Source organism: Ambystoma mexicanum, chromosome 7q, assembly GCF_040938575.1.
Source record: "Ambystoma mexicanum isolate Mex_15411 chromosome 7q, UKY_AmexF1_1, whole genome shotgun sequence".
NCBI classification, from domain to species: domain Eukaryota; kingdom Metazoa; phylum Chordata; class Amphibia; order Caudata; family Ambystomatidae; genus Ambystoma; species Ambystoma mexicanum.
Window position 1 is genome coordinate 658,766,241 of NC_090941.1, and position 12,908 is coordinate 658,779,148.

The following is a 12,908-nucleotide window of genomic DNA, read 5'->3' on the forward strand; positions in this document are numbered from 1 at the left end:
GTGGTTGTAACCACTAAAGGTATCTGGTTTCAATGGTCTCCTGATGTAAAGGGGGTCTGGAGGAGCTGGCCGGAAGACATTTTCAATGCACGGGCAGCCTGGGTTAAATTGTACAAATTAGAGAATTGGAATTAATTGGGTAGCAGAATTTTTACCTCCCAAAATGTTTTCAACAAAGTCCTGGTCTACCTGGGTCTCCTGTGTATCTATCTTAAAATGTTCTGCTGCTTTTAGGAGCAGAGAATTGTATTGAATTTGATTATCGACCGGCGAGTCTGCCACCCGTGGGTCTCAATGAGTCAGTGACTGAATGTGAATGACGTAGTCGTAAAACTGGTCTACATCCCCCCCATGTCCCCTTGGTCTTCAGTGTCAGTGTAGGTTCCAGTGTCCTGAAAGTCCTGTGTTGACTCATAATAAGCAAGCTGCCCTAGGTCCTGCTGAGAGGTGGGTGCTTGTGTGTTGTCTGTGCAGGCTCTCTTGGAGGGGGAGGGCTGTGTAAATGCAGCCCCACTAGCTGGTCCGCTGCGTGGAGTACCCTGAAGGTTTACCAACACCTCGGGGTGGATATCAAAGAAATTGGCCAGTAAAGATATCCGTCTCATGACCTTATCAATGTCTTCTGCAGACCATTGGGATGAACTTGGGATAATAGAGGTGGCGGGAGGGGTGGGTGTGGGCTCAGGTGGAGTTTTTTTGTCTCATCACCCCTGTAATGGTCCTCTCCCCCTGGGTCAGTTTCTAAACTAGAGCCCTCTTTTTGTGTCTTTGAGGACTTGTGATTTTTTGACGACCGACCTTTTAGTAGCATGTCTGGGATGTGTTTTTTGATGAGCTCACTCATTTTAGTGCTCTGTGTGGTCTTCACATGGGCCTTCCAGGTGTCTTTAGACTGTCGTTTATCAGAATGCGAGTGGGCCGTCGATGCATCTTTTGACATTCTGTTGCCGGCGTGTGTGTATTTAGAGGTTTTTTGCATCAGATCCGGGCTTGCCTGCCGATTTCGGGGGCATGTTGTGAGACTACCACAAGCACGATGGCCCAGGGGACTGTCAGTCCTCCCCCTTTCAGGTCGGCATTGAAGTTGACTTTTGGCTGTGGGTTGTGTGCTTTGTGTGGTGATGTTTGTTCGTGCCAGTGACGGTGTCCCGTAGCAGAGCCGCTGGCCTGCCTCGTGGGGTCGAAGGCTTGCACGCTGGCATCAGACTGATCCCCTTTGCCCTCAGCGTTACTAAAGACGCCAATTCTGCCGTCACTGGAGGCACCCTCAACGTCCATGGGGGCTTAGGCCTGCATGGTGTGGTGGGGCTAGCGCTTTGTCTTGCATTCCTGAAGATTCTTGGGCTTGACGAGCTTGCAATATTTGCAGTGTCCTTCGTTTTAGTCCCTTGGAAGACAAAGATTGCACACCCAGTGCAAGTCTTTCTAGGGAAATTGTCAGTTGCAAGATGGCCGAAATTTAAATGGTGTATTCTCCATGGAGTATTGCGAAGGTAGCCTGGCAAGTTAGGGAGACTAAGAAATTAACCACCCCCCACTCATTACTGTGTGGGCCAATGCCCGGTGCGGCCTTCCGAGGCTGTCAGAGAAGTTCATTGAGATGAGTTGGAGCAGTCATCGACGAAATTAGTCCTGAAAGTCGCTGCCGAAGTTCTTGCAGGGTAACAGCTAACAATGGACAGTAATAGAATACTAGAAGTAATCATTTTTTAAGTAATGGCGATAGCCAAAAGGAACTCTGTTTTGAGCGACCAACAATGATGGCGGAAAAAAACAATCTGAGGGACCTTGACTACAGTAGACGTCACACTATCTGTTTAGATTCACATGCTATGCATAGGCCGACATCTAGTGGTAGCTGCAGAGTATTACATTTTTTGTTTTTGAAGCTCAAAAGGGACGTCAACAGGGTGTGCCAGCAAAACAATCCCTAGTGTGACATGTACTGTACCCATGGTCCTTCACGTGTCAAGGTCCCTCAGATTGTTTTGTTTCTGAGATGAGGTAGCATGAAGTGTAGCGTGAGTGCAGATGTGATGAAGCAGATGAGAGTACAGCCAGAGAAACATCTATGCACATTCTACTCCACAGGGGAGGAAGGGTGGGCGCATGTGAATCTAAGCAGAAATGAGCATCATAAATATGATTATGGTGAGTAATGTATCCCCATCTGAGGCTTGTGGATCTGCTTAGATCACATGCAATGCATAGATTAGCAAGCAGTATCTGGAGAAGGTGGTGGGTTGTGAGAAGGTACAGCAGCAAATAGATGCTTTAGCACCGCTTGTCCCACTTGTGAATCTGCTTCAGAATGTGCGTCAATGCAGTAGTTCTGAGTAAAGATATGAATAGAGATCCATATAGCTGCCTTGCAAATGGCGTCCATCGGGACGTTTTCAATAAAGGCCAAAGAAGCTCCTGCACCACTGGTAGAGTGAGCTTTTGGTGTGAAAGGCAGAGTCGGTCTTGTCTTGTTTACATAGTAAAGGACCACCCTCCTTACATCTAGTGTGTGGAGTTTTTTCCCAGCTGAACTTGAAGGGCTTTGAAAGAAAGCCGGTAGTTCAATAGACTGGTTGACATTGAACATAGATATGAACTTGGGTGAAAACCTAGGTTGTGTTCTTAGTAGCAATTTGTCTTTGTGGATAACAAAGAAAGGGTCTTGCACAGACAAATCTTGTAGTTCACTGACCCTTCTTATGGAGGTGACAGCCACCAGAAAAGCCCATTTATATTGGTTATTTAAGGTTGGATTTATGCATAGGTTCAAGAGGGGGGGGGGGGGGGGGGGGTCGCAGGAGCTTTGCAAGTACCACATTTAGGTCCCAACCAGGAGGCAGGTTTGAAATGGGAGAGTCTTTTTACTCCTTCCATGAATGCCTTAATGAAAGGGACTTTCCACCAGGACACCTTGCTTTGAGAAGTGGTGTACGCGGATAGGGCAGCTAGGTGAACCTTGATAGAGTTAAATAGTAGCTCAGAGTCTAGTAAGTGGTGTATGTAATGAAGAATGCGTGATGGAGTACATTCGATTGGGTTTACATTTTTTGCACCATATTACAAATCTTTTCCATTTGTTAAAAATGTTAAGTTACTCACCGTAGTGACTAAAGTACTCTTAGTCCTTAGTCCCCTTTCCGCCATTTTGCATGGGCGTCCCTTCCAAGGGACGGGAGACAGAACCAGGCGCGTGGGGGTGTGGCCCTGGGAGCATGTGCTGCCCTGACTCCGCCCTCCGGCGCCACACCTCAGTGCCCATAGACGCGTCGACAATAGACTAACATTGCCTAATGACACCAGTTTTATTAGGGGGGGGGGGGTGGGTGGGACGTATGGAGGAAAAGAGTACATTAGTCACTATGGTGAGTAACTTATAATTACTATTACGTCCCATCCCCTTTCCTTCATACTGCATGGGCGATTACAACTGAGTGTAGCCACATGGGCCACCCCTTCGGCTTTCTGCACGCACTACCCGACCACCACAGTGCAAAGTACCCACTTGTCTGAAGTGATCCCCTCTCATGCGTGGGTAAAGTGTGAAATACAAACTTCTACTGGTGTGGCATGGGCGGGAACCTGTAGCTGGTGGTTATTGCTTGGGAGGGGTTGAGCCCCCTCTTGAAGAGGAGGAACGGCCCCTACTGCTAGACCTTCTTTGGCCTCTGAAAACCCTGTTGGGAGGACTACACTTGTGAACAGCCACAGAACGAACCTTGCCCACCTTGATTGTAATTCGAGGACTGCTGGGAGTTCTGTCCTCTAAACCTGCTAGAGTTTGAGCCCCCTCTCTGCCCAAAGGGCTTGTTAGTGAGCTGACTCAGGGATTTGAGGGTATCATATTCCTCTTTCGCGCTTTTAAGTGCATCCTCAACTGCTTTGCCAAATAAAGCATTGGGTTCAATGGGCATGTTCAAAAGAACAGCCTGGGTTTCTAGTTTGAAACCCGATTGACAGAGACATGCATGGCGCTCTATCAGTGTGCCTTCTGCCACAATTCTTCCCACATTGTCTGCTGCGTCCAGATTATTTTTAAGTATGCAGCTGGCTACTAGTTTCCCCTCAGCGACGGTGAGCGAGAGCTGTGTCTTTAGGGGCTCTGGGAATAAGTCTATTTGTTGTGCGATTTCGTCGTACTTGTGGCAATTATAGCTGGCTAATAGCGTTGTGTTATTAGCTATTCTTGTTTGATAGGCTGTAAAGGACGCTACCTTCCTGCCCAGGGTGTAGATCGGTTTACTCTCCTTGACAGGAGGGGCTTCGGCAGAGGCCAGAGGGGTTTCTGCTCTCTTTCTTGTAGTGGTGACTACTAGGGAGTCAGGCTTTAGCTGCCCCCTAATGTATAAGGGATCTGAGGGGGCTGGTTTGAAAATCTTTTGGATGTGCAGTTTGACTGCCAAACTGAGTGTAAGCAGAGAGGGCTGAATGCGTCTCTGGACCGATTGTAACAGGGGGATAAATTGAGTTGCCCCAAGGATGTCCTCAAAGAAGTCCTTGTCGACTTGGGTGTCTAGTTAGAAGTGTTCTGAAGCCTTTAGGAGCAGGTCATTATATTGCAGTTGGTTATCTACCAGGGAGTCAGCCAACGGTGGGTCGGAATGGTCTGGAGACTGGATGATGCAAACGTCCTCATTGTCACCATAAAATTGGTCCAAGTCTCCTGTGTACCCTTGGTCCTCTGGGTCTGTATGAGCCAGGGTCCTGTGAGCCCTGAGTGCTATTATAATAATAATGTGTCCTGACCCAGGTCCTGATGTGATGAGGTGGTAGCCTGCATGGTGTCCAGGCGGGCTTCTTTGGCAGCAGGCCGAGTGTCTGCTGCCCCATTCTGTGGGGTCCCCTGAAGGTTGTGGAGGACTTCGGTGTGGTCGTTAAAGAAGTTTATAAAACTGGACATTCTCCTCCTGACCTTATCAAACTGTTCTGTGGTCCATTGGGAGGAGCTTAGAAACACAGAGGGAGCAGGAGTAGAAGGAGCGGGTGTAGGTGGGGGTTCTGGGGCAGGGGCCTTCTGCACATCCTTAGAAAGGGTATCTTCAGGGGTAGTGTAATCCCTGCTTTTGGTAGTCTGTACCTTTTTAACCTAGTGTGTCGAAGATTTATGTTTTTTTGACATTCTGGCTTTTAGTAAGGTGTCTGGTACATGTTTTTTAATTAACTCGCTCAATTTTGAGTTTTTTCCAGAGGCTGTTGACGCGTCTTTCGACGCCCGGTCGTCAGCACCCGAGGACTTCCCAAATGTAGACGCGGTGTTGGAAACAGACTTTAACATCTGTTTCAGGGCCTGCCGTGTGGTGATCGTGACGACCCAGAGGACAAGGAACGTTCGGACCTTCCCCTCAATGCCGTGTGTGGCTTATCAGTCGACAACGAGGTCCACTTTCGGGGGATGTGCTTGGTGTTGTGACTTGGTAATGCTTGAGCTGCTGGGCGCTGTCCCCGTAGCAGAACCGCCGGCCTGCCCATTGGGGTCGGGGGCTCGCACGTGGGAATCCCATGGATCCCGATCGTCCTCTGCGTCACTTAGGACGTTAATCCTGCCATCGCTGGAGGCTCTCTCGACATCCATGGAGGGCTCGGCCTGCATGGTGTGATGGGCCTAGCATTGAGTCTTGCGGTCCTTTAAAGTCTTTGGCCTGAACAGTTTGCAAGACTTGCACCGTTCTTCGGCATGGTCCCTGGGAAGACAAAGGTTGCACACTCGGTGCAAATCCTTCCACAGGAACGTCCTGTTACAGGAAGGACTTCATTTAAAAAGGAATGTTTTCCATGATGTAATAGCCTGGTGAAATAAACAGGAGTAAAGGGGAATATACATTCTCTTAGTGAGACTGAAATGTGAACCTCATTACGCTCTCCCTAATGTGCAAGGCCGAGGCCAGATGGGCCTTGAAAGGCCGTAGAACAGAGGATTGGCAAGACGTGAGTCGCTGTGGCGGAGAATGGACTGGTCCTCAAAGTCATTGCCAGAGATCATGCGGTAAACGGTAGTCTAAAGGACAGAAAGAATTACGAAGATTAATCTTCACTAAGTAATGGCGTCAGCCATGAAGGAGCTCTGTGATATACGTCCGACTACAATGGCGGGAAAAAACAATCTGAGGGACCTCGACACGTGAAGGACCATGGGTACAGTACACGTCACACTTGGGATAGTGTTACTAGCACGCCCTGTCAACGTTCCTTTTCGAGCTACGAAAGCAAAAAATGTAATACTACTCAGCCTCCACTAGATGTTGGCCTACGCATAGCATGTGATCTAAGCAGACCGGCAAGTATATATATATATATATATATATATATATATATATATATATATATATATATATATATATATATATATATATATATATATATATATATATATATATATATATATATATATATAATACATTACTCACCGTAATCGTATTTCTGATGCTTGTATCTGCTTAGATTCACATGCTGTGCATAGGCCGACATCTAGTAGAAGCTGCGGAGTATTACAGTTTGTTTTTCGAAACTCGAAAATGGGCGTCGACACAGGGCGTGCCAGTAATACTATCCCTAGTGTGACGTCCACTGTACCCAAGATCCCTCACGCATCTAGGATCCTCAGATTGTATTTTTGCTGACATGAGGAATAGCGCGAGTACAGATAATCCAAGCAGATAGACAGAAAGGTAAGACTGACTACAAGCAATCATGCGCCTTCTCTCAGAGGGGAAGAACGGTGAGTCGCATGTGAATCTAAGCAGATACAAACATCAGAAAAACGATTACGGTGATTAATGTATCCCTTCTGAGGCTTGTGGAATCTGCTTAGATCACATGCTGTGCATAGATTAGCGAGCAGTACCTGAAGGAGGTGGGATGCGAGAAGGATCATGAGCAAATAAGTGTCTTAGAACCGCTTGTCCCACTTGTGTATCTGCCTTGGAATGGGTGTCAATGCAGTAATGCTGAGTAAAAGTGTGAATAGAGCTCCAAGTAGCTGTTTTGCAAATGGTGTCAAGGGGTACATTTGCAATGAAAGCCAGAGTGGCCCCAATGCCTCTGGTAGAGTGGGCTCTTGGCGTGAAAGGGAGTGAGTAACACAGCTGGATACAGTTAATAATCCACTTCGAGATGGCACCTTTAGAGACGCGATCCCCCTCTCTGCCTCTAGCTACGGAGACAAACAGTTGATCTGTTTTTCTTAGCGGTCTGCTTTTATTTACATAGTGAAGGACCGCCCTACGCACATCTAGGCTGTGTAGTTTCACCTCAGCCGAGCTTTGTGGGTCCTGGAAGAAAGCCGGAAGCTCGATGGACTGGTTTACATGGAATTTAGATATAAACTTAGGTGAGAACCTAGGGTGTGTGCGTAAAACCAGGTTGTCTTTATGGACAGTAAAGAAGGGATCCTGCACTGACAGAGCCTGAATTTCACTGACCCTTCTTATAGAAGTAATAGCTACTAAGAAGGCCGTTTTATAAGTCAGGTGTTTGAGACTGCTTTTATGCATGGGTTCGAAAGGGGGGCCCATGAGCTTGGCTAGCACCACATTAAGGTCCCACCCTGGTGGTGGGTTTGAAATAGGAGGGTGAAGTCTCTTTACTCCTTCCATGAAGGCTTTAACTACTGGAACTTTCCACCACGAAACTTTGCTATGGGAAGTGGTGTAAGCCGACAGGTCCGCCAGGTGTACTTTCAGTGAGTTAAAAACCAATCCTGCATCCAGCAGGTGGAGCATGTATGTAACAATAGTGGAAGGAGTGCAATGAACGGGGTTGATTGATCTACTCTGGCACTAGATAACGAACCTCTTCCACTTGTCAAAGTAACAGTGCCACGGTTGTCTTGCCCACATGGGAGCAACTAGGACGAGCGTCATCGACTCTCTGTTCATCTTGTTCACCACTTTCCTGATGAGGAGTTGGTGGAAAAGCGTACGCAAACATCCCTGACCAGTTCATTCACAGGGCGTTCCCCTGGGAGTCTGGTTGGGGGAACCTGGATGCAAATCCTGGGCATTGTCTGTTTTCGCTTGTGGCGAATAAATCTATATAGTGGGGAAGCCCCACTGAGGGAAGATATTTTCTACGACCTCTCTGTGTAGAACCCATTTGTGTTCCTCTGGGAGGGAGTCTCTGCTCAGAGCATCCGCTAGGGAATTGAGCTCCCCTGTAACATGTTGTGATGACAGGAAGATGTTCCGTCTGAGTGCCCATATCCAGATTTTCTGGGCAAGCTTGGACAGATTTGGCGAGCGAGTCCCTCCTTGCTTGTTCAGGTAGAACCTGGCTGTTGTGCTGTCCGTCCGGATTTGCACTGACAGGTTTAGTAGGTGGGGCTGGAACGCCTGAAGCGCTCTGAATACTGCCAGAAGCTCTAGCAGGTTGATGTGGTTCTTGGCCACTGAGTGAGACCAGAGACCCTGAGCTGTGTGGTGGAGATGGTGAGCTCCCCACCCCGTCAGGCATGCGTCTGTAGTGACTATTGCCTGTACCTCGGGATCGTAAAAGGGTTTCCACTGTGCGAGATTCTCTCTTGTCCACCAGTGAAGGCTTTGTACCAGTGTTGGTGAAACGACCACTAGATCGTCCCACTGACCACTTGCCTGAGACCACTGTTTCGCCAACCATTCCTGCATGGGACGCATGGGCAGGCGCGCGATGGGGACCAGGTAAATACATGACGCCATCATGCCCAGTAAACGCATTGCTTTGCGTACCGTTATTTGTTGACCGGACTGATAATGCAGAATTTGCAGTTTTATATTCCGAATTCTTTCTTCAGAGGGAAAGGTCAACCCCTCTTGGGTATCTAGGATAGCTCCTAGGAATGGTTTTGAGGTGCTTGGCACTAGGCTTGACTTTTTCTCGTTGATTGAGAAGCCTAACTCGTGAAGGAGGTCGATAGTCCTTAGAATGTTTGTCCTGCAAATTCCTGGGGTTTCTCCCGTTATGAGCCAGTCGTCCAGATAAGGGTACACTGGGATTGCCTCCCTGCGTAGGTGTGCAGCCGCCACCGCCAGTACCTTGGTGAATACCCTTGGTGCTCAAGCTATCCCGAAGGGCAGTACCTTGAATTGGTAGTGTCGGCTGTCCACCTTAAAGCGCAAATACTTTCTGTGCGCTGGGAACATGGAAATATGAAAATAAGCATCCTTCATATCCAAGGTTGCCATTTGGGGCTTGACATACTTGTTGGCCGGCCGTAAGTCCAATACTGGGCGCATTGTCAAATCTTTCTTTGGCACAAGGAAGTAAGTTGAATAAATACCCTTGTTTACCTGGTGTCCCGGGACGAGTTCTATCGTGTCCTTTTCTAGCAGAATGGCGATCTCCTCGAGGAGAATCTTCTGATGTTCTAAAGAGCGTACTCTTTGTCGTGGAGGATGGTTCCGGGGTCGCTGCAGTAGTTCTATACAATATCCTGTGGATACTGTTGACAGCACCCATCTGTGATGTGATCCCTTCCCAAGCCTGGGTGAAGTTGGAAATGCGTCCCCCTACTGGGGTTGCGTGAGAAGGGACCCCTGAACTGAGCGTCACTGCTTTGGTGGAGGCGTGCCGCCTCCCTTGTTGGGGCTGCCTCTGCCTTTACCACAACCTCTCCTATTACCCCTGCCGTAACATTGGGTAGACTGTTGGTTGTTGTTCCACTGTGTACCCTGCCCTTGGGAATAGGTAGATCCTCTCTGGGAATTTTGGCCGCGTGGGCGACGAAAATTACTATTCCCTCTCTGGTTAGGGGGTTTATTGGTTAACTGGCCAAGGGACTTGAGTGTCTCGTATTCGTCCTTGACATTCTTCAGTGCGTCTTCGACCGCCTTACCAAACAGATCGGTTTCCACCGGTTTGTCCAACAATGATGCCTGGGTTTCTGCCTTAAAACCAGACTGCCGTAACCACGCATGTCTTTTGATAACAGTGCCTTCCGCTATAAATCTGCCTGCGTTATCCGCGGCGTCGAAGGTTGCTTTCAAAATGCAACCAGACACTGCTCTACCCTCTGCGGAAATCCAAGCTAACTGGCCCTTTAAAGGTTCAGGAGCAGAGGCTATGAGTGCCGCGACGTCTTCCCACTGATGGCAGTTGTAGCTGGCCAACAGCGTGGTGGAGTTTGCAATCCTTGCTTGATAGGCGGACGTTGAGGCTACTTTCCTGCCGAAACCGTATAGTTTTTTGCTCTCCTTGTCGGGAGGAGCTTCGGACGATGACAAGGGTGTTCCAGCCCTCTTACGAGTTGGTGACAACTAGGGAGTCTGGCTTCAGATGTCCTCTTATATAGAGAGGGTCAGACTGGGCCGCCCTGAAAAGTTTTTCAACCCTGGGATTGACTGCTCTGGTGAGGTTCGGGTTCACCAGGGACGGATCTATTCTCCGCTGAATGGATTTAAGGATAGGGATGGTCTGGGCAACAGGCCTGCTTTCTCCCACTGACTCTTCTGCGAAGTCCCTTTCCTCCTGGACACCATGGGTGTCAATGTGGAAATGTTCTGCTGCGCGTGCGAGAACCTCGTTTAGGAAGGGTTGGTTATCGACCGGGGAGTCAGTAACCAGGGCTTCGTTCTCTACCGGGGAATCTACTCTGTATGTTTCCGGGTCCTCCTCTTCCTCTTCCTGGTCCTCATCATCCCCATAGTAGCCTGTCCCGGTTTGCTCTTCTATCATACCAAATTCTTGGAACTCACAAAAGGAAGCCTCTCCTTGATACAGTGAGTATGGTCTTGCGTATGGTTGTACCTCGAAGGGTTCTGACCTTATCAGAGTTTCAAACCGGGGCTTTTTACTCGGGGGTGATGGGATCAGTAGAGCCTGAGGGTGTCGCCCCCTGTGGATCATACGAGAGGAAATGTTCTGGATTTTTATCATAAAAATCTGCCAAAGAAGACATTCTTGACATGACCCTATCTATGTCTTCACTGGACCATTTTTTGGAACTGGGAATGACTCTCTCAGCAAGTCTATGGGATTTATCTTGAGTAGCTTTGCTGGTTTTAGACATATCAGCAGACCTGGTTTTGTTTGTCTGTTTAGGGGGAGTGGTGTGTTTCACAGGTGTGGAAGAGTGCAAAGGTTGTTTCTTCTGCTGTTTTCCCCCCTCCCCGTGAGTGGAAAAAAAATGTCCCTGTCCTTTAGTGGCTCTGGAGTTTTTCGACGCCTGGCGTCGAGGATCTGGGGTGGTGTCCCTGTCCTTCAAGCGTGGGGCCTCGCTGGTTTTAACTGCGGGCTCCGACTCCTGGAGCGCGGCCTGGGGGTGGAAGTCGTCTTTGTCTTCCGACGATCGAACTTCTGTTAGCCTAGGGAGCGAGGCACTCTTGGCAAGAGTGGATGATTGCCTGGAGTCATGCGGCGATCTTGATCGAGAGCGCCCAGAGGACACCGAATCGGACCGTTCTGTTTGTGCCTCTTTCCGAGAATTCGACGTCGTCGAGTCTCGGTTGGACTTAGTGTGTTTAGTGTGTGTAGTATGTGAAGCGCTTGTGTCGCCGGGGGTCTTCCCCATAGCCGCCCTGCTGGACGACCTTCCAAGGTCGGGGACCTGCGCTCGGCTGTCTTTCGACGCCGTAATGCCCTCGCCGTCCGAAAGTACGGCGTTGCTGCCGTCGCTGAAGGCGCCCTCCGCTGCCATGGCCGCCTGCCTGGCGTGGTGGGCCCAACGCTTCGAACGGTCCTTAAGTGTCTTAGGTTTAAACCTACTACACGCTCTGCAGTTCGCTTCGGGGTGGTCCCTCGGCAAGCAGAGATTGCACGTGGCGTGCCTGTCGACCCAAGGGTATTTGCGATTGCATTTGGGGCAGAATTGAAAAGGGGTACCCTCCATACGCACCTTGAGGCAGCGGGCTGTTAAGTGTAGGAAATGTATAAGGTGTACCTATATACCAAGAGTGTAGAGTATGTACCACCCCCCACACTCTCTACTTGTAGGGCCGAGGCCAGAGGCCTTCCGGGGCCCAAATCTGTCATGCAGCAGCCGACGGTCGATTTCTTCTCCAGCCGGCGTCGAGTGTCGAAGTTCGACGTTGGGGTGTGGAAGGATGTCAATAGATTATTATTTTTAAATTTTTAGCAAAAGTATGGCTAAGGCCAGGGGACTCCGCAAAATGCTTCCGACCAGTATGGCAGAAAAAAACAATCTGAGGATCCTAGACGCGTGAGGGATCTTGGGTACAGTGGACGTCACACTAGGGATAGTATTACTGGCACGCCCTGTGTCGACGCCCATTTTCGAGTTTCGAAAAACAAACTAATACTCCGCAGCTTCCACTAGATGTCGGCCTATGCACAGCATGTGATCTAAGCAGATTCCACAAACCTCAGAGATAGATATATATATATATGTATATACATATACACACACACATTTATGTGAAGCACCAGGAAGTGCGAAAAAAGACATTTATTTACTCCCTATGTACTCTGCTAATGGTGAAATCTCTTTGGATTCTATAAAACTTGTGTTATTTACTCACAGTTTTGTTTAAATTAATTGTTTCTATTTGCCCTTAGACCACAGAGTGCGGTCCTGCCGCAGCATTCTTTTTACTCGGACACAGATTTATATATATATATATATATATATATATATATATATATATATATATATATATATATATATATAGAGAGAGAGAGAGAGAGAGAGAGAGAGACACACACACACACACACACACACACCTAAAATAAATAATTTGACAACATTACATTTCATGAAACAAATGACAAAGAAAAGTAGCTTTAAAGCAAAGATTTGGAAAAAGTGATGCCTTACCTGGTATTGTGGCATAAGGGCCAGTGGATTATTTTGATTGCCGTCAAATGTTAACACATCAAAAATTCCAACACAATTTAAATGCAACCTTCAAGGCAAATACAAATGTTGGATTAATTTGATTTTCATTTGTATCAAAATATAAAATCCTAATACAATTTAGCAT

General features: G+C 48.2%; 1 protein-coding gene across 2 annotated transcripts in view; it reads right to left on the bottom strand.

Moving 5' to 3' along the window:
* The window catches only part of PAN3 (poly(A) specific ribonuclease subunit PAN3), a 2,094,753-nt gene that overhangs the window by 495,871 nt on the left and 1,585,974 nt on the right, over window positions 1-12,908 (bottom strand). For both annotated transcript variants that reach the window (XM_069640299.1, XM_069640298.1), the window contains one exon: window positions 12,743-12,830. In XM_069640299.1, the coding sequence (XP_069496400.1) occupies window positions 12,743-12,830 (88 nt within the window). The remainder of the gene's footprint in view (window positions 1-12,742; window positions 12,831-12,908) is intronic.